General features: G+C 45.3%; 1 protein-coding gene across 2 annotated transcripts; it reads right to left on the minus strand.

The window, feature by feature from the left end:
* Nucleotides 1-543: 543 nt before the first annotated feature.
* On the minus strand, nucleotides 544-21870 carry LOC109428433 (enhancer of mRNA-decapping protein 4 homolog). 2 transcript variants are annotated; one of them, XM_019704203.3, is made up of 9 exons: nucleotides 21662-21870; nucleotides 21171-21378; nucleotides 20895-21100; nucleotides 20191-20833; nucleotides 19001-20091; nucleotides 2223-3442; nucleotides 1997-2162; nucleotides 1395-1932; nucleotides 544-1332 (listed from the first exon to the last, which is right to left on the minus strand). In XM_019704203.3, the coding sequence occupies exons 2-9, from the start codon at nucleotides 21242-21244 to the stop codon at nucleotides 1140-1142; spliced, it is 4131 nt and encodes a 1376-aa protein (XP_019559748.3). In that variant the 5' UTR covers nucleotides 21245-21378; nucleotides 21662-21870; the 3' UTR covers nucleotides 544-1139. The 2 variants fall into 2 exon arrangements, with proteins under 2 accessions (XP_019559748.3, XP_019559738.3); XM_019704193.3 differs by lacking the exon at nucleotides 21662-21870 and having other exon boundaries at nucleotides 21171-21634.
* Between the last annotated feature and the right edge of the window lie 505 nt (nucleotides 21871-22375).

Consider the following 22375-nt stretch of genomic DNA (forward strand, 5'->3'; position numbering starts at 1 on the left):
CAAACATGTTTTAGAAGTGAGAATGGTGTGAATTGGGCATTTTTGTTTAATTTACGTTTTATTTTGTACAACATACAATTAGATTTTGTATGAGAACTTATTGGACACGGTGTAGGTCGGCGCCAGAGGCACGTTATCCTCCATTTGGGAAATTTGTGCCATACATCTTATGCGATGTAATTTTACCACATAAAAGTATGTATAACACGGTCATACACTTCATTATAGGTGCAAATTAGTTTTCTAGGACTGTTGTGCGATTTCACAGTGATTCAGGTTGCATATCCTCTGAACAAGATTGTTCGAGACGTATTCCAACCACATGTGGTAAGCATGTGGTCAAGCTTTGTGCGAAAATGCGGGCACTCGATCAAAACGTGCTCCGCCGTTTCCTCTAAACCTGGACAAACCGGACCACACGATATGTATAACGAATGCAAAAATAGTCAGTTGATAAAGAATGTTACCAATAAATAACTGTAGAACGGTAGAAGATCGATTCAGTGATACTACACTACATTAAAAAATAATCCTTTCTATTTTGGTGGTCATCAGAATGTTGTTTGTTATTTAACTTGGATTTAGAGAGGTTAATTTGGATAAAATGAATAATGAATAAATTTCAAAATATATTTACTGAATAGTTTTTTTTTTCGCGTTATATTCCACTCATCGTGTTCTTAACAAAAGACGACCGTTGTTACAGGAACAAACGAAATGCATTTGCTTATTATAATCTACAACATTAGCGAGAGAGTTGGAAGCATTTTGAAACATCATTGCGTTTTTAAGCTTTTGATAGGAAAGCTTGTGTCGAAGTTTAATCAAAGGATAGGAAAGGTTCATATGAGAAATAACACCGCTTGTTATCAAGTGTTTTTGCGTCTGGAATCAGAAAAATCCAAAGAGATCAGATTTGAAATGGAAGCATCGTCCACGTTGAATGCTTTTGTAGAAAGCATAGTTCCTGCTTCCATATAAAAATATAATGGAGTCAAATTGATTGAAATAGAAAGGTTTTCCAGAGAAAGATCCGAACATGAAAACAAATATTTACGCAAATCAGACTTGTTGCCGCGTCATCGTCTTCGATCCTTACCAACCAACGATCCCCCGATCGCCGACTATTTCCACCGGTATCAGAACTGCTTGTACACCTGTAGCCCCTGGGTGGCAATCATCAGCATCTTGATGCTGGTGGCCAGCGGGTGGCCCGGGTTGGAACTGAGAAAGGTTTGGCAGTTTTGCGTCAGCTCGCGCATCACCTTCGGGGCGTGCTCCTTCGTGATGGGATCGGAAAAGTTCAGACTGACGATCGAATCCGAGAGGTACCTGTGGAGGGAAAAACGAATGAGCAAAAGCCCAGTCGGACATGCGAAGTAAATTGTACATACCTGTGTTTCAACTCATTGTAGTTGGCCATATCGGCAGAGATTTGCTGGATGAGGGACAGCAGCACCGTTTGTTCCAAGGGGCACGGATTGAACACCTGCTTGTAATCGGCCTTCTCCAGGGTGAATTCCACCAGGCTTAGATCGTTCGATAGCAGAGCTTTGTGGAAGGCTTGATTGATCTGCCCGGAGGCGAGGAGTAACCGGATCTGCTCGTGAATGTCCACGCTCGACGGAGCCGGAGTTTGTGCCTGTGACCTGACCGCCGACAGGACGGAATCTTCCAGGGATGATGCTTGTGCTTCCAGACCTTTTTCGATTTCGTGTCGGATGTTGTCGCGGATCACCTTCAGCAGACTCGTCTGAAGCAGCTTGAAGTCCCTAGTAATGTCTTCCCGCAACATCGTTGTGTTGGCTTTAAACTGCTGGTCGGTGTTCGTGTTAACCTGATCGGGAATCTTTTTCACCAGCTCGAGTACATCGTCGGTTCGATCTGTAAACTGTTTCTTCTGCCCGATGTATTGATCCAGCTTTTGGAGGTCTTCAAAGAGAAATGGCAATTGTTATAAGACATAATATAGCATTATTTTCGACCAAATACTCACATTCCTTCGTTCCGGCAGCAAATGTATATGTTAGCTGAATGAATATTTCCCTCAGAACCCGTTCGTTTGCGGGTAAAATGATCTTGTGCAGGGAATCCGCGTACAGCTTCTCAAGTCCCGTCTTCACACCAACTTCAACAGCATGGTTCAGCGCGTCGATTAGGGCCTGCAACACGAATGAATCTAGTTTTTTTTTTTTTTTTTGAAACGAGTAGAATGTACATACCTGCGAACGACACATCCGCTCCACGTTCATCTTGACCAGGTTGTCGTTGGTCTGCACCTTCCATTTGAGAAGGTCATTCTGGAACATCTTCACCATACCGTCCAGTTTGGCCCCCACGATCATTTGCACCTGCTTTGGCAGTTCCATGGCAATCATCGGCCGGATGTGTTCAACGATTTGCTGCACAAGGATCTGCGGATGGGGCATCTGGGGCGGTAGTGGTGGCGGCTGCCTTTGCATGAGGATCGATGTCGATGCTTGAGCATCCTTATAGGTCTTACTTATTGCGCCGGGAATCATCGCTTGAATTTTTGTGATCTCGCTGTGATGGGCTTTGGCGTCTTCCAGACGGGCTCGGTTCAGTTCGTGAATCTGCGAGCGGAGGCCGGAGATCTGGTGAGATTGCTCTTGGACGACATCCAGCAGTCGGTCCATTTTCTGCGTGAGGTCATCCAACTGTTTGGAATTCTGGGGTACAGTGACAATCATCGGAGGCTGTGGCGGCGGTGGAAGAGGTTGGGCTGACGGAGGATGTGGCACTTCCGGGACAGCAGGCCAGTCAATGTTATTGGTCGGTTCCGATTTTACCAACTTTTCCTGAGATGGTCCCTGCTCTTTGTTGATCGGTTTTATTTCCTTTAGGTTTTGCGCGGCTTTGGATGTTTCCGAAACACTTTGCACCTTCCGTTGCTGAAGCACATCGTCGTCGTCATCGTCATCAATGTTCTTAAAGTTATAACCTTCATCCTCATCGTCGTCATCGTTAATCTCGTTTTCAAGATCGTTCAGTTCGTCATCGTCGGCTCCGATTCCGTCGGTTTCGTCCAAAAGAATGTTATCCGAATCGTAGTACTCGTTCAGACAATCGTTATCCTTGAGGGACAGTATTTCCTGTACTTCCCTGCTGGGACTGGATCCGCCACTGGCCAACATTTCGGCCGATGGCATCGGTGGAACGGGTGGAGTTTCCAAGAGGGCCTTCTGCTGCAGTTCGACCGATTGTCGAACCTTGGCTTGTTCCTGTTCTTCGATCATGGTGCTGTTGACTATGTTCAGCATGTTCAACGGTGAAGGCTTGTCCTTATAGCTATCGTTGGGAGATTCGCCGGTTGATTGACGTTGTTGCTGCTGCTGTTGTTGTTGCTGTTTGGTCACGTTAGCCAGCATGAACAGAGTACTGAGAACGTTTGGATTAACGGCATCGTCGTTTTTGTGTTTTTCTGTAATGACACGGAAAAAGTATATTTCGTCAGTTTGTTGAATAGGCTTGAAGATAAAGTTGTGTGTGTGATTTCTACGAAAGCTAAAACTATTTATACTCAAAAAGAATTATGTTAGAAGCCCAGAAGAAATAACAGAAGGAATCATGAAACGCATTTCTAAATTATTGACAAAAAAGAACTATAGGAGAAACACCAGAAGTAGCTCCTTGAGGAAGAGTTATCCCAGCCTATTTCACCGCAAGAACCTTCTGGAGGAAGTTTATGTACAGTAAACACCGCCTTCGATATAGCTGATGTTCTATCTTCACGAAGGCCAGAATGGAAAATGCAATTAGATCTTTTCAGCCTTTTAAATTTGCAGTAGTTAATGGCATATTTCCAGCACTGATTCAAAACGGAGAAGTGGTGTTGGTTCCATCCCTAATTGAGATGTTCAAGGCTAGTTTGAGTTTTAATTACGTTCCATAAAAAAGGAGACTTGTAAAAGTTATTTTTATACCAAAAAAAAAAAGGGGAAGCAAGACAAGACGCATCCGAAACCATATAGGCCAACAAGTCTTTCTTCAGTTTTGTCGAAGACTATGGAAAAAGTTTTGAAGGTTTGCTTATCAATCTGGAAAGGGGCTGTCCATTTATTACGTAAGGCAATTTTCACGATTTTTTGACCTCCCCACCCCCCCTTGTAAGATTTTTTGTATGAAAGCCCAAATATTTTTGTATGACGCGTAAGATTTCTCTAACCCCCCTCTCTCCATAAACCCTTACGTAATTAATGGATGACCCCAAGGCACTTCATTCGCTAGTAACAAAGGTGGAAAAAACGTTTTCAGCAAAAGAAATAGCTCTATGCGCTTTCTTAGACATAGAAGCAGCTTTTGATAATGCCTCCTATTCAACTATGAAGCGAGCCATGGAGAATAAAAACTTCGACCAATGTATCATACATTGGATTTATACTGTGCTTGCAAAATGAGAAATCACATCTGAGCTGGGAAGTTCTTCTATAACAGTAAGGGTTGCCCTCAAGGAGGAGTCCTCTCATCAATAATGTGGTCCTTAGATGTAGACGATCTTCTAAGTAGCTTGAAGAGGAAACAGGTTTCGAAATTGACTTTGCAGACGATGTAGTCATTATAGTGAGAGGAAAGTATGACGAAACTGTTTCGGAGAGAATGCAAAGGGCACTAATCTACACATTCAGGCCTTAGCATCAACCCGTCAAAAGTCGAAATTGTCCCTTTCACTTGCAGAAGGCAGATCAACCTTTTCGGCTTGGAGGGATACAAATTCATCCTAGTGAGCGAGTCAAATAATTAGGCTGTTAGTAGGTACACAGGGTCAAATATTTGTCCAAAACAAGGATGGAAATCTAGTGATCATGATCAAACCATGCTCCGCGAATAATGAATCGCTCGGCATGTGCGGTTGCGATGCGATCGTTATCATGAAGTCGAAATGATAAATTTCGATTTTCGATCACTTTTTGTGCATTCTTATTGCTAAAACTTTACGATCTGCATATGAATGTAATATTCCAGATCATGAATTTTGGTTCCGGGTGCAAAAGTGGCCATAATCGTGATGAATAAAGTTTATCGCGACTTGTAACATGATCCGATAACGGTAGATTCCGCGATAAAGCGTGCATCAGATGTTTGATTGCTCTGTGATACGAGCACAGCGCGAGGGTGTCGTATCATGCTACCGTAAGAGCAACGGCTATCTTTGATTGTTCGTATGGTGTATCATTTATCGTTAGAAGTGATTTTCTTCCATCCTTGGTCCAAAAAGAAATCAATGCGCCCTGTTGGATTCCGAAAGCCTCGGATAATATAACAAACCTTCAATGGGATTCCCACAACAAAACCAACATTGCCCATTCAGGAGTCTGACTGGGGCCTACCCTCCCTCAGTTTGTAATATTTTCACCAACTTGGAATTATATTTGCTCTCACATAAATGACTTTGTCAAATGTTCGATATGCTATGCAGCAGCATGATCAGTATAACTTATCAGATGACTTGAAGATCTGATTTTTACAGAACTGTTTGCCATTGCTTATACATTCAGCTATTCCAAGCATTACTGCCTTTGCGAGTTCAAGGACAGACTTGTTAGAATCCCAAAATGACCACCACAATGGCCGACCTTGGCACCTACTCACGATTTTGAGCGCACGAATCTCTTCGTAAACAAAATCAGCGCACCTGATCTTCTTATTTTAAGCTTATTGTGAGCAAGAACAGTGTTACCGTACGGTAACTCTAGTTAGATTAATGAACATCTGATGTGGGTCGTCGTCGTAGGAACATAATATTCAAAATCAACGTCCAATTTGAATGGGTTAGTCGACATAACGATTGCCAAAATTTAAACACATGGGGTGGTGTAAACTACTCTTCACTAGCTGCGGCCCAAACAACGGATATACCAAAACGCCAAATAAGAAGAAAAGGAAAAATGCAATTGGGAACGTTTTTTTTTTGGGATTTGAACCACTGCGACCATTACTGTGATCTATTGTGGTATATCCCTGTCTAATTTTGCATTCATTCAGACGACGAGTCACCATTTAGGGTAACCGCCGTTTGCTGAGGATGCAAAGTTGCCCGATCTGGTATAATTCTAAGAATAAACTCTACAACTAAATTGGGATTTTTCAACTAAATTTCAAAAGGACTTTCGATTTCCTTGTTGAAATATTGTCTTCTATGCACAATTAAAACTGGACAGTCACATAATAAATGTTGAGGTCTCCATTTCACAGTTACAAAACGACAGATATCAGTTTGACACCGGTTAATCTTTTGCAAATGATATCTGGCTGGGCAATGTCCTGTGAAGAGCCCAATGATTACGCTAAGAGGTTTTTTATTTAGATTTAGTAACTTTTCTGTAATTTTACTATTTGGCTTTATAAACAGTTTTGACTGCCTTGCATTTTTCGTTGCAATCCAATTCGACTGTATCATTTGATGTTTCCATTTCTTTCCAACTGTATTTCACATTTAGAAACACCACAGAAAGGTTCAGGCCCCATGAATTGAACACCTGAACCTTCTCTAGCAAGTGAATCAGCTTTGTCATTACCATCTATTCCACAATGACCTGGAACCCAGTAGAGATTAACCTGGTTCATAGCGGACAACTTTTTCAACAGTCCTATACCTACCCACACCAGTTTGGACTGGCATATGAACGACTTTAGCGTATTCAAAGCCGCTTAACTATCTGAGAATATGCATATTCGTGTATGCCTGTATCTTCGCTTTAGACATACAGGTGCACATTCTAAAATAGCATATATTTCTGCAAGGAAAACAGTTGTCCATTTCCCCATTGGTATTGAACTATTAAGCCCTGGGACTGTAATTCTAGCTCCAGTGCCTTCATTCATTTTTAATCCATCTGTATAGAATATAACCGATCCTGGTGAGATATTTGGCCCCCCCCAGATTCCCATACTTGGCGGTCAGTATCAACCACTTCGAACGGTATATCTTTCAGCTTTTTATCCATCCAGTCTCCGTTCATCACTAGTAATGGATTGATTGGAAAATCTTTCAGTATACTCAGATGCCCGAAAAGATTAAGAGCCGCCTCTAAGGCTTTTGACGGTGTAGCACCGACGAACCGACGTGACAGTGGTGTTTCAAAACTGTCCCCCCCCCAATTTAACGGTCAACCAGCGAAGCGAGCGAACGCTTCTGTCAAATCAGCGCAGACGCGAACCTTTTCCTATATCAACACACGGGGGTTTGGCGTCCAGCTATCGAACCATCGCGAATCGTTATAGGGGTGGCGGTAGTGTTTGGCTATTTTTCATCATGGCGTCGGGAACAACAAATTTGAATTTATTTGTTCTAGCTGTCACGTCGGTTCGTCGGTGGGTGTAGTATGTATTGCTCCTGTTATAGCTATACAAGCCAAACGTTGTAATTTCTCAAGCTTTTTTTGTGCAGTAAGCTGTTTAGTTTTCGGCCACCATACAAATGACGCATAAACTATCCTAGGTCTGACTATAAATCCAATGTATCATTTTTGGTTTAAGTTTTGGTTAATTACCTTCTCTAAGTGTAAGTTTCAATTTAGTTTATCATCAAGAATTACTCCTATAAATTTTACATTCGACGAATATTGTAAGACAGTTCCGTTTATTGTTAAAGCTTTAATAGTGTTTTTTCTTTTGCGAGTGAACGGTACCAAATCTGTTTTTGAAGGGTTGATGTTTAACCCCTCGTTTTGACACCACCGCCAAGTGTAATTCAATGCAGATTGCATTCTATCTGTGATGATATTATCGAATTTTCCACGAACTATTATAACTAGGTCATCTGCAAAGCCGATAACTTCGAAGCCTTTTTCCACTAATTTATTGAGAAGATCATCTACAAAACAAGTGACCATATCAAGGGTGAGAGTACACCTCCTTGAGGACAACTTCTTGTAGTCTTTACTGTAATAGAATATTCTCCTAATTCAGCAGATACTTTTCAGCTATTAAGCCTTTCCATAACCCATTCTTTGACCCAAGGCTCGCAATTTCTCTTTCCCATTGAGTTTTCAATAGAATTGTAAGATGCATTATCAAAAGCACCCTAAATATCAAGAAATGCTGCAAGAGCTATTTCTTTTCTGTCAAGTGTGCTTTCAATTTTTGTAACTAGCTCATGAAGAGCTGTCACCGTTGATTTGTTGGGTTGATAAGCAAATTAATTTCTGTTGAGAGGATTGTTTGGTAGATAGTGTTAGATATATTTAGGTTTTGAATTTTTCCCTTCCGCGCCACTGTACCAAGAGATAGACCGGTCTCTGAGTGACCGCATCTTTAAAGTACATGCAGCAGATAAGAGCAGAAGATGATGATGTGCTCTCGCAGCATCTCCACCATGAGAAATTGTAATACAGTTTTTAGTTAAATTTCGATCATCGGACGTGTCGGTTGCGATCGTTGGATCGCACGTCGGTGACTAAAAATACAGTCCACTATAATTAAAATAAACGCGTGTGCTAATTAAACCAGTGCGATTAATAAAATCATTTCTCGTGAACGTATCACATAAGTCGTCGCGTGTGTCATCCGAATTCTTCATTCGCGGGTTCTTTCGCTGAAGTGCGAACCGGGAGATTTCCCACATTTTTGGTCCTTCGAGCCGGATTTGCCAGATCTGTGAAGAAGAATTATCGGTGATAGTGCGCGTCGCTTGGGTTTGATTCGGTTATCGACCCGGTGTGATATACAATAGACCAGTGCGGTCTGATTGTTCGCCATTGTACATTGGCGCAGTGCACAGTGATATTACTCCGCCGGCGTGGAGAACGCTGGGGAAAGTGGATTAATTGCTGTTGTTGCTGGTGCTGATTGTTGCTGCTGTGGTTGGTGCTGACTGTTGCTGCTGTTGGATACGTCGTCGTCGTCGCGGTGCGGTGCTTGGATAACTGCATGCGTGGTTGCAGTTGATTGCCATCGAGGATCGAGAAGGATCTTGTTCGTCTGCTGTGGACATCACCATCGGTACCCAAGGCCCCTGGACGGTTGGATTCGCCGAAATTCAGATAAGTACAGTGTGCGTGAGATTGTGTGGTTGAGGTGGTTTAGCCTGGCTTTTATTACATTCGCCAGCTAGATCGAAAGCTCTACGAGCGGTAGAGAAATTTTAAGCTCTGATTGAGACTTAATTGCATGCGACACTGTACTCATCAGTAGCATTCTGTGGAGAAAGTGTTTGAGTTTCTCCGGTTTGATGATTTTGGGATTAAAGATTGCTTGATTTCATAGAGATTTCTAAATTCTGGTAGATTTAATCTGTCAACTGTCAATCGTTCGGTCGCTTGAGGTCTCGGGAGTGAGTTGTGGTTGTGGTGATTCACAGTGCGTGATAAGTGCCTGCCTAACGATGACGGTGCCTGAGCTGAGACAACTTGTGAAGCAAGAACGACTTGCTTGGATATCTTTGGAGAATATCGAGGAGTTCTTGTCGTTGTACCAGGCGGATCGAGATAGAAGTGCAGTGAATCTACGATTGAAGAAACTGGATGAAGTGTATGATAAATACTGTGAAGTGAGAGTGAATATTGAAGTGATTACCGATGACTTGGACGTCGATCAAGGAACGGAAAATACCTCTGAGGATGGAGCTGTAGGACAAGCTGATATGGCCGAGGCTCGCCAACGAGAAAACGAAGAGATCTTCAAGGAGTTCGAAAATAAGTACTTTCGATTGAAGCAGGCGCTACTTTCGAAGGTCAGTGTATCAACGGATGTTGTTGAACGCCGAAGGGATGAGGTCCAGACTTACCAGTCATCGCGAACGAGATATCCTGAACTGAAGCTACCCACTTTCTCTGGGAGGCTGTCGGAGTGGATGAACTTTCGGGACAACTTCAGATCACTGATACACGATAACAACCAGCTCAGTGCGATTGATAAGTTCAACTACTTACGCACATCGCTGAAGGACGACGCTCTGTATCAGATCAACCAGATTCAGGTTACAGCTGCCAATTACGATCTTGCTTGGGGCATTCTGGAGTCAAAGTTCGAGAACCACAAGTTGATCGCCCAGGAGCATTTGAAGGCATTGTTCAATGTTGCTCCAATGAAGTCTGAGACTTTCCAAGGCCTGAATCATATCCTGATGACGTTTAAGATCAACCTTCAGCAGTTGGAGAAGTTGGGAGAAGATACTGCGCAGTGGAGCACGCTGCTAGCCTTCATGCTTTCCCAGAAGTTGGATGATGACACGTTTCGTCTTTGGGAAACTCACCACAGTTCGAAGAACATTCCGTCGTATACAGCGATGGTTGACTTTCTCGAGAATCATTGTGCCATCCTTCAATCAACGTCGGCACGGAAGATCAATGAGTTCAAGAAAGCTTCGAAACCCCCATTTGTTCATGCTGCGGTATCAACCAAAAATTGCACGGTATGCAATGGAGGTCCACATTCCGTTGAGCAGTGTTCGAGTTTTGGCAGAATGAAGATCGTGGATAGGAAGGTGCTAGCCCGGAAGCTTGGATTGTGTCTGAACTGCTTACGTTCTGGACATTTCGTTGCGGACTGTTCGAGATCATCATGTGGAAAGTGTGGTCAGCGGCATCACCATTTGCTGCATCCATACAGCAACCCTGTAGGCCAAGGGCAGAACGTGAATCAGCCCTCCTCCCAGAAACACACGAAAGGACCTCAAGCCGCGAACTCTCAATCTCTGCAATCCAATCAAGCCCAAAACCGGAACAATTCTCAACACTCACAGACTACACCAACCCCAAGTACATCCTCGCAAAATGCATGCTTACCACCTCCCACCAATCCTTCTACTGTACACCACACTGCTACACCATCAAAAACACACCACCATTCAAACACTGCCTTATTATCTACTGCAATTGTGAAGCTCGGTGATCACCATGGAAACACCGTACTTGCACGCGCTTTGCTGGATAATGGTTCTCAAGTCTGTCTGATGACTGAGAATCTCGCTCAACGGTTGAGCTTCCGAAGGATTCGGGAGAACATGCCGGTGAACGGAGTTGGTGGTTCGTGTTCAGTTGCAAAACAAGCTGTATTAGCAATAGTTCTGTCATGCAACTCGTCGTACGTGACAGGGGAAGTCAAATTCCTGGTTCTACCGAAGATTACTACAAGTCTACCGCAGCAATACATCGACACGTCATCGTGGAATCTGCCATCAGGAGTATGCCTGGCGGATCCCGGCTTCAATGAACCTGGTTCGATCGATGTGATACTGGGAGTAGCTGTCTTCTACGAGTTGCTACTATGTGAGCAGCTGAAACTCTCCAGGTCAGGTCCGATTCTCCACAACACGGAACTAGGATGGATCGTCGCTGGAGAGCTACCGGAAGCAGCTATCGTGAGCTACAGTGCAGTAACTTCATCGTCGGTAACAACTACAGAGGTTTTTGAGGAGCTGACAAAGTTTTGGGAATTGGAAGCTTGCAACACGAAGAGCTGTCTGTCCATCGAGGAGTCTGCCTGCGAAACCATCTTCGAGGAGACAACCACCAAAGATCTGGATGGGAAGTTCCGAGTGCAGCTGCCAAAGAAGAAACACATGCTGGACAAATTAGGAAGCTCAAAGGCAATAGCTAGGAAACGCTATTTGTCAATGGAGAAGCGACTAGATGCCAACCCAGAACTAAAGACCATGTATACGGCATTTATGCATGAGTATCTTCAGATGGGACATATGAAGGAGATAAAGGCGGAAGAGGAAGAATCAGGTCTAGAGTACTACATTCCTCATCACGCTGTCCTGAAGCCGGACAGCACGACAACTAAGCTAAGAGTTGTTTTCGATGCATCCTGTCCAACGGATACGGGTGTGTCCCTCAACGATGTTCTGATGGTTGGGCCTGTTGTTCAGGATGATCTGCGGAGCATCCTACTACGTTTTCGACTGTTTAGGTATGCTGTTATAGGAGATGCAGAGAAAATGTACCGAATGGTATGGCAGCAAGCGTCAGACCAACTTCTCCATAAGATATTCTGGAGAGATTCTTCGGAGGAGCCACTGCGGACGTACAAACTCACTACCGTTACGTACGGTACATCCTCTGCACCATACCTCGCCACTCGCTGTTTGAATCGATGTGCCGAAGAAGGGGCAGAACGTTATCCAGTTGCTGCAGCGATAGTCAAGAAGACCTTTTACGTGGATGATATGCTAGCGGGTTTCCACAGTGTTGAAGAAGGGAAACTTGTTTGCAAGGACGTCCGAGAACTTCTGCAAGGATCAGGTTTCAATCTGAGGAAGTGGAACAGCAATGATCCGGAAATCTTGTCGGAAATCCCTTCTCAATTACGTGACGATCGTGAAGTTCTTGATCTGGATGAGAAGGCGACGGTGAAGACGTTGGGTCTAACTTGGGAGCCAGCTACGGATACGTTGCGGATCAAGGTTCCCAACTGGAAGCCTGAAGGGCCAGTAACGCATCGAATCGTTCTCTCAGAGATCGCACGGCTTTTCGACCCATATGGGCTAGTGGGTCCAGTAATAGTTCAAGGAAAACTATTCCTGCAAGAACTTTGGCAAGCAAAGTACTCCTGGGATGAGCTTTTAAGTGGCGACCTCCAGTCACGATGGTTGGAGTTCAGGAGAAACCTCAGCGAGCTTGATGCAATCTCTGTACCCCGGTGGATTGCATTCGGAAAAGACGTGACCTCTTGCGAAATCCACGGATTCAGTGACGCTAGCGACAAGGCCTACGGAGCAACAGTCTACCTACGATGTGTGAACCTGGATGGAGAAATAACGGTGAACCTGGTGATGGCCAAATCAAAGGTTGCACCTTTGGAAGATCTCAGCCGACGAAAAAAGAAGCAATCTACGCCTCGTCTAGAGTTGTCTGGAGCACTCCTGCTCGCCCATCTCTACGAATCCGTCATTAGCAGTCTGGGGATTGCAGCAACGTCATTCTTTTGGACGGATTCGACAATCGTTAAATGCTGGATTTCATCGCACCCCTCAAGATGGCAAGCTTTCGTCGGAAATCGTGTGTCTGAGATACAGCATGCCACGAAAGGTGGCGTGTGGAATCATGTGCCAGGAATTGAGAATCCTGCTGATATTATCTCGAGAGGAGCAACGCCAGCGCAGATAGCAAACAGTTCCCTTTGGTGGAACGGACCAGAGTGGCTCAGAAAGGATATCGGATGTTGGCCGAAGAATATGCAAGTTCCAGATAAACACTTCGACTCGGTGACCCTGGAGGAAAGACCGCTCGTGTCTGCAGTTCTACAGGCATTACCTCCAAGTGAAGTGTTCATGCTTCGCTCGTCTCTTTTGAACCTTGTGCGTCTGATTGCCTGGATTCGTCGTTTTGCGAACAATTGTCGACAGAGGAGTGGACAACAGAGGATGATAGGGTCATTGACAGCAGAAGAGCATGATTCAGCGCTGTTAGCTTTGGTACAGCTAGCCCAGTCCGAATGCTTTCCGCTGGACTTGGCAGACGTCGCAGCTAAGAACGAGGTGAGACCAACTTCAAAGTTGCACAATCTACACCCCATGATGATCGATGGGATACTATGCGTTGGCGGCCGGCTGGGAAACGCTCCGGTTTCACCAGGCCGTAGACATCCAATGATTCTGGACAGTCGCCATCCGCTTACAAAATTGATTCTGTTGGATTATCATCATCGGCTACTACATGGAGGACCACAGCTGATGATAGCTTGCGTTCGAGAGAAGTTCTGGCCATTAAGCGTCCGGAACCTTGCACGGAAGGTCATGCACGAGTGCGTGAAATGTTTTCGAGCAAAGCCACGTAGCCATGAGCAATTGATGGGAGATCTACCACTGGAGCGAGTATCGCCAGCCCCTGCCTTCCAGCGTGTGGGCATCGATTATTGTGGCCCTTTCGAGTTGCAACCAGCCACCCGAAAAGGAGCACCGGTGAAGTGTTATCTTTGTCTGTTTGTGTGCTTGGTCTGCAAAGCAGTTCATGTTGAAGTTGTGATGGATCTCACAAGCGAAGCTTTCCTTGCCGCCCTAAGGCGATTTGTCGCAAGGCGTGGACGGCCTGAGATGATTCTGTGCGACAACGCCTCCAACTTTGTCGGAGCCCGACGAGAGTTGAACGAGCTGCATGGACTATTTCAACAACAGCAATTCCAGGAACGAGTGTCAACGAGTGCAATGCGAGACTTGATAGAGTTCAAGTTTATCCCAGCGAGATCCCCGAACTTTGGCGGCCTATGGGAGGCCGCAGTAAAGTCGCTGAAAGGGCATATGCGGAGAGTAGTCGGTAACAGAACGTTGAAACTAGACGAGATGCACACTGTCGTGACGCAGATTGAAGCTTGCCTCAACTCAAGGCCGTTAACACCTTTGAGCAACGATCCGCGTGACTTGGAAGTTCTAACGCCTGGACACTTCTTAATTCAGCGCCCTCTTACCGCTATACCTGAGCCAAGCCTCAGTGAACTACCGGAGGGAAGACTCAGCAGATGGCAGCGTGTCCAGAGCTACAGCCAGCAGATTTGGAAACGTTGGTCAACGGATTACCTGTCGACGCTGCAGAGCCGCAGCAAGTGGACAAGACAGCGAAATAACCTGAACGTTGGGACGATGGTTCTTCTTAAGGAAGAGAACATTCCTCCACTGAAGTGGAGGTTGGGAAGAGTAACGGAGATTCATCCCGGTCCAGACGGAAATACGAGAGTTGTCACCGTCCGCACGAAGGATGGTTCGTATCGTCGAGCCATTTCGAAAATTTGTATTCTGCCTATGCAAGATACCAGCGCAGTTGCCGAAAAACAGTGAAGCTGTTCAACAATAAGTATTATCGCCCCCGTTGGGGCACTTTGGCATCTTGCGGTGTACTTCCGCCGCTTTCGCCAGGGGGCTACCCCTAAGTTATGTATTTCATCTGTATGTATCCGGCAACCCACTGATCAGCTCTCCTTCGACAGCAATATCCCGTTCTACGTATTCCTGGACATCCTGTTCAACCAACTACAATGCAATTAAGTGATCATCGCCCCCATTGGGGGCAACCGTTGGCAACTTCGTGGCAATCTGGCCACAACTGCCGAGGGGGCCGACGTTTAAGTTATGTTTAGCACAATTGAATTATATTCCGGATCCAAACGCGTTATCATTCTTTGGCAGATTTGGATCCACCAATCATCGTTTTCGTCCATCAATATGATCAAGGAAGATCAGCTCAGCTAAGTTAGGCCCCATATGGGGCAAAGTTGGCGGTTTACGACGGCACAAGTCGTTTATGCCAGGGGCCGCTATTCAAGTTACGTTAGACTAAGTCAGAATCAATTCGGAAGCCAATCGATTTTCCTTCCATCAGGATCAACCCACGCACTCAACGATCATCGCTCATCTAGTATGTGTTCTCCCACGGATTTCAACAACTACAGCTAAGTATGGCCCCAGTAGGGGCACTATTGGCAGAAGGCGGCGCTTCTTGCCGCACACGCCAGGGGCCGCCCTCAAAGTTACGTTTTTCAAGCCTAAAAGATTGTTCGGAGCCCAATCGGTCTTTCTCTTCGACAGACATCCTCTACGTTGACTTCAAGCTCAGCATGACGGCCACTTCTCCGTAGCTTTTACGCCCCCATAGGGGCACACTTTGGCACGAATGGACACCTGTTCCGTTATCGCCAGGGGGCGACAGATAAGTTATGTCCCTCCAATTTTCAAATCATTCCGGAATCAAACCGTGTCACTCTTCAACAGCATACGGGTACGACTGGAAGAAGTTATGACTGAGAAGCAGCGTCAGGGTCTGATGGCATCATCGGAAGGCATCGGACGAGGATCAGTCGTAGTCAACTGGTGAACGGGCAAGAATCGTCTACAGCGTACAATAGGAGGTCAGATCGGGAACCATACGACGGTGGCAGGAGGTTGATGATCTGGAGAAGATCCGGCTTGTCTTGTATATAAGTTGTTAGTTTAAGATATGTTTGAATTTTGAATTGAGTGAACTCAAGGGGGCCGGTATGTTAGATATATTTAGGTTTTGAATTTTTCCCTTCCGCGCCACTGTACCAAGAGATAGACCGGTCTCTGAGTGACCGCATCTTTAAAGTACATGCAGCAGATAAGAGCAGAAGATGATGATGTGCTCTCGCAGCATCTCCACCATGAGAAATTGTAATACAGTTTTTAGTTAAATTTCGATCATCGGACGTGTCGGTTGCGATCGTTGGATCGCACGTCGGTGACTAAAAATACAGTCCACTATAATTAAAATAAACGCGTGTGCTAATTAAACCAGTGCGATTAATAAAATCATTTCTCGTGAACGTATCACATAAGTCGTCGCGTGTGTCATCCGAATTCTTCATTCGCGGGTTCTTTCGCTGAAGTGCGAACCGGGAGATTTCCCACAGATAGTTTGATTTTATGTATTCGTCTAGTATCTTTACCATAATTTTAAGTATGGTCGATGTGAAACTAATAGGCTTAAAAATTTTTGGATATGTATTGTCTCTTTTTCCTACTTTAGGAATAAATACAACACGAACTTGAGTTCATATTGTAGGTATGTAACCTTGTGACAGGCTAGCTTTAAATATTCTGGTAAGAGAATTAATTATTATATTATTATTTTTCTTTATTATCGAGATTTTCAGCCCTCGGCTGGTTCATCTCGTAAGAGAATTAAGAAGCACCTTTTCACCCTTTGAAGAAGTGCAGGAAAATACCATCTTTACCAGGAGATTTGAAAGGTTCGAAAGAATTTACTGCCCATTCAACTTTTGATTGGGTGAAGATAGTATCCGTTACGGATAGATAGTCATTCATAGTCCTGAAACGCCTATGATTTTCCACAACTGCTGCATCTTTTACATCATCTTCCAAAACTAAATTTGAACACGGGAAATATGTTTCCATAATTATTTTAAGTGTTTCGTTTGTGTCAATAGTAAAACTATCGTTTTCATCAAATTTCCCAGACCATTTGATTGGTCCTTGGAAAGAACTTTTTGCAATTTTGCAACATCTGGGGTTTTTTTTCTATGTTCTCGCAATAGGACCTCCAGGTGATTCTACGTGATTTTGTTAGTTCTAAGTTGTAAGGGCCATTTTGGGCACAGCGACACGCGGAATAATATCGCAGAACGGACCCCCCCCCCCCTTATTAATGGGACGGCCGAAATAAAGTGAACGGCTATCGTAAAGCCGAAACAGTTTCGCGTGAGCGATTTCTATACTACCCACCATCTCTCGTGTCCTCAAGCTCGGTGCCGCGGTACGATCTACCGCGCAATGATCGACTTTCCGGAGCTAGCCAAGAAGCGGTGCCATGCGGATTCCCAGTGTTTCGAACTACCAACACCCCCCCCCCCCTCCTCCCCCCTTTTGGGGGCGGCGCTTTGCGAAAGCCAGCGTAGTGATTCAACACCAGTGGTCAACTACTCTCCCGACCGATCGGTTACGACCCTCCACACCTTCGTGGACCTCACGCCTATTCACGAGGCGGTACCTGAAGGACAAACTAGTACAGCCCTGGCCTCAAGGAACAATGGGCTTTTTGAGTCTCTGGATGTGACCCATCGTGTTGCCGATATCCTTCTGCGAAAAACGAAACCTGTATCACGCCGTGTTGCCGAATCCGAGGTTCGTGTTAAGGAAGCCCTGCTAAACCTTCAACCAACGTTACTATACCAAGCGTCGTGTGTCCAGCTTCGCCGCCCTCGGTTCTCAGTGTCGTCCCAAAGGATGCCGCCTCGAATGATGCACGCCGCGTCAAACCAGACCAAGATACCACCCCCCCTATGGAGAATATAATAAAGTAGGTACGTAATAGAAATACCTGTGTAACCACTTTTCAGGACCACCCACATCCAAAAACTTCCCCAAACTTCAACGCCCTGGGACCCGGGAGCATAAGCGGCCTTCTGTGCCCCGGAAGCTGTCGCGGCTCAGACCAGCTGCTTGGGGCCTAACGACGTTCCCTTCTGGAGCATCAAGATTCTCCCGGGGTCAAAAGCGAGTTTCAACAGAATAACAAAATGAACTGTTGTTTGAAGATTGCTTCTTGAGATTTGTGCCTAAATGCACTGTTCAAGCGGAATTTATACATTAGGAAGTGTATGAAAAAACAATAAGATCAACCGACACACCAAAATTCGAATTTTCAACTGAAATCTGTACTGCTTACTGCTGTAGAGCGTGGAGCGGACCTGGTGTGATGGTTAGAACACTTGACTATCACGCCGAGGACCTGGGATCGAATCCCACTGACGACAAACTCGTAAAATGTGAGTTCTTCCTTCGAAAGGGAAGTAAAGCGTGGGTCCCGAAATGAACTAGCCTAGGGCTAAAAATCTCGTTAATACAGATAAAAAAAAATGCTGTAGCGGAGAACACTCAACGGCTGCTAGCAGGTCTTCATCAATGGTCTGCGGTATATAATTCGTGCATGGAGGCCTCACAATAGGATCTCCATAGTATGGGTGTCATCAAAAGCCGATAGCGACAGAAATTCATGAGCGAAAGTGGAGCTGGTTCGGCCACACTTTACACAGGGGCGGAAACTAAATCTGCAAACAAGCGTTAGATTGGAACCCAGCAGGATATCGCAACAGAGGCAAACCCAGAGGCTCATGGCGGCGCAGCCACAAAAAACGAAATCAAGCAAGTCGATAGAAATTTGACCTGGCCACAGGTCAAGGCGATGGCTGGCAATCGCCCAGGATGGAAATCTTTCAATTCGGCCCTCTGCACCACCGTGGGTGCCCATGACTGATAATAGTAGTAAGTATGAATGTCGGAGTGTAACAAAGTACTAAAGAAGTTAAAAGTAGGGTCTTGTACCATTTGGGCAGGTGTAGCTATTTTGGGTACTTGCCGCTATAACTAAGTCAATTTGAAACCGATTGATTTGAATTTTTGTTCAGAGTTAGATACTGTGCGTGCCCAACTCTGTACAAAAATTCAAATCAATCGGTTGTACATTGACTTAGTTATAGCGACAAGTGCCCAAAATAGGTACACCTGCCCAAATGGTACAAGACCCTAGGTAATACCAAATATGACGTTTTTTTCGTGTTTTTTACTTACCCGTTTTTTCTGCCGACGAACTAAACGAATCCGGTGTCATTAGATTGATCGTGGGCTTTTGGGGCACGCCAGCATTACTGCCCACACTGCCGGAACTGTTGGTGGCGGACACCGCTACTGCAATGGCAACAGTTGCACCGTTGGAACCTGACGAACCAGTGGATGAGGGCACCGTAGCCACTGCTGCCGAAACCGTGACATTTGGCGATGACCGTATTCGGCCGAGCTCTCCTCCTCCTCCTCCTCCTACTTCCGTCAGTAACGATTCGCTTGCCAGCTTGGAACCGCTCTTGTCCAGTAGTGTATCTCCGTCGCCACTTCCGAGACTTCGGTTGGCGATTTCCGCTGCCGTGGTCAACTGGTCATCTTTTTTCGCGGAAGAACTAACGGATCCGGACGAAGATTGGGAAATATTGCGGTACTCGCTGCTGTTGCTGGAGAGAGTACTGAGAACTTCGGTTCCGAGAGCCACACTAGGCTGATAGAAGAGCATACATTCCTGGACGCTTTTTGGTTGAACCAGATACATCCGGATTACTACGCTGACTACACTGTACAAGGAGCTGTTCTCCTCCTCGTCGTAATCGTCCAGCGCTTCGATCAAGTAGGCATCGCTGGTCTTGAACTTCCGGACGGCCACGTTCAGAATACCGAAGCTTAGGATCGGCGATGGAAGCGGGAATTCCGCCACCGACGACACAAATGCCTTGGTAATGGCGACCGCATTGGTGTTGGAGGTCGTCGAGCTCACCATAGATGCCATGGTAGCGTTCGGTTCCTTACCGTCCCCGGTCTTGGAACCGTTAAGGCTATTATCATTCGAGGACTTCCCGTTGGTAATGGAGGACGGTTCGCTGCCTGCCGATCGGAACGCTTCCTTGCGAATCTGAAGCACGTACAGCTCTCGGGTGGCCATGTCCGCCAGGATAAGGTAGGACGAGGTGGAGTCGATCTCCGCCAGGAAGCTCAACGGTTGATCGATCGAGGGGGAAAATTTTATCGTCTGGGTGCACTCCCAGGTTTCGCACGACCACACCTTGATTTCGGTGTTGTTCTCCGCACAGGTGATGGCATGTTTCCAAAGGGTTTGGCTGGAAATTTTAGAAAGGGTTTTCATTATTCCGGTGATAAAGGATAAAGCCAGGATAAATTCCCCAGACCGAGCCAAAAGAAGCAATAGTACTACTTACTCTCCGCTTTCCTCGGTGTAATTATCCAAAAAGAAGAAACTGCTGATGGATTTTCCTCCGTGCGGCTTCCACTGGTGCAAACATCTCGGATTGTTGTCGTTGGTGTGCTGATAAACTTGATAGAACCGAATGACTCCATCGTCACAGCTGACGGCCAGTGTCGTTCCATCAGCCGAAAATATCGCACCGGTTATCAACGGAAGGGTTTCCCGGAATTTGAACCCTCCATCGGAGATATCACTCCCGGCCAATTCTCCCGTTCCATAGTTGCGGATCACCGTACTGACGCTGTAGCACTGCAAGTTACCTCCTCGGGTCCACACCAACAGTTGACTGGCATAATCGTCCACAAATCCACTTCCGGACAGGTAGGGACACCAACTAATCTTATCGCACACTGGAATGTGACTTTCGATGGGATCGTTTATCTTCAGCAAAAGTGTACAGACCACTTTTTCGCTCACGACGTCCACCTTGTGAACTTGCAGGGACACCTTATCGATAATGCCAAGCAGAACCTTGGACGAGATGTGGGCAAACTGCAGATCGAGCACTTCACTCTTCATGCCCTTGATCAGGGCCCGTTGACCAATTACCAGGTGCAAGATGCGGACCATTCCTTCCGGAACAGCTCGACTGGGCACTGAAAAGATAAAAGAAAATTGCAAACTGATTTGACTTTTAAATAAAAACCCAAAATATACCTTTAATGGCATAGGCAATCAGCTTTCCCTCATTGTGACACGCTATCAGCCTTCCGGGGTAATGTTTCTGTTCCCACTTATAGTCTACAATGTTAACCAGTTTAACCCGCGAACTTCCGTGATCATGTTTTCCGGTTCCTCCAACGATGGTAGCATCCTGGCCTCCGACCTCAATGCATTGCTGCTTTTTGTCCTTGTTGAATATGCTGAAATAACAAAATCATGTGTTAAATAATGACAAAATATTTAATATGTTAACTTCTCCCCAGTCCTCACATTGTCTTTGTGCCGGAAGTTCCACTAGCGCTGGAACTGACACTTCCTCCCATCTTGCCGACGACGCCGTCCATTCCACCAAGCACAGATCGAATAGCACTTCCAACGCGACGTACCACCTGAACCGGAGATCTGCTACTCTGCTGCTCGCTCGCCGCTCTTTCCTCCGACGACCACAGAAGTCCTCTAACGAACCGACCAAGCTGAACTGTTCCGATGAGAATGACAATTAGCATAGCATCACTGCCGCTGCCGGAAGTGTTTTGTTGTTTTGGTTCTCGGTTTGAGGAGCGAGGTAGAGACGGCGGTTCGGATACTGTTTTTTACCCCCTTTCTTGCAATAATTTCTATTCTTCTGAAACCCTAACCGAATAATGGACTCGTTTGATTGTCTTCCCCGGATCTGACGGTACACCGGTATTCCGATACAACTCAAGCCAGAACAGTGATAGTGCTTCGAGGTCACCGACGACACCACTTGAAAAACAAACCTGATATTTCGCTTCGAATAACAATCGCTCGTGGGAAATAATCTTCTCGATTTCACTGACACGATCCGGCTTTCACTTGCCGCACTTTTCGAGAACGCTAAATTTACTTTTTACCAGCGTTTTTTCCACAAAATTCCGATTTTGGCGGCGCGATTGTTGCACTTTCATTGACTTTTTTGCTTTTTTCTCATCGACAGCGAGCGACGAGCCCGATCCCGCATCAAAACCAGTGTTGCCACATTTTTTTCGGTTTTCATCTGTGATTTTGGTCAAAAAAATCTTTTTCATCTGTAGGAAATTTCAGAAAATCTTAGTAAAAATCTGTGATAGGTTCATGTCTCCAAAGTCAAATATTTTTAAACAATTTGTTAAAAAAACGGAAAAAAATGTTCTTAGAACAACGTAGACAAAAAAACTTCCAGATTGCATCTGAAGATCATCAGAAATCACAAGAACGTCGAAAACAATGCGCCTGAGGCTTGGCCTAGACCATCCAACTAAAAGATTTAATTTCCATTATTTAAATTTGAGTACCTGAAAATTATAATAAAGCTTTTTTTTTTTCACGAAAGTCATTGTCATTGTTTTAAAAATCTTAAAAATCTTTTTTATTGCAAAAATCTTTGATCTGTGATCACAGATATCTGTAGGCGAAAATGGGGAAAAATCTGTGTAATTCTAGGTAAATCTGTGTATGTGGCATCACTGATCAAA

This window comes from Aedes albopictus, chromosome 2, assembly GCF_035046485.1.
Source record: "Aedes albopictus strain Foshan chromosome 2, AalbF5, whole genome shotgun sequence".
Lineage (NCBI taxonomy): Eukaryota > Metazoa > Arthropoda > Insecta > Diptera > Culicidae > Aedes > Aedes albopictus.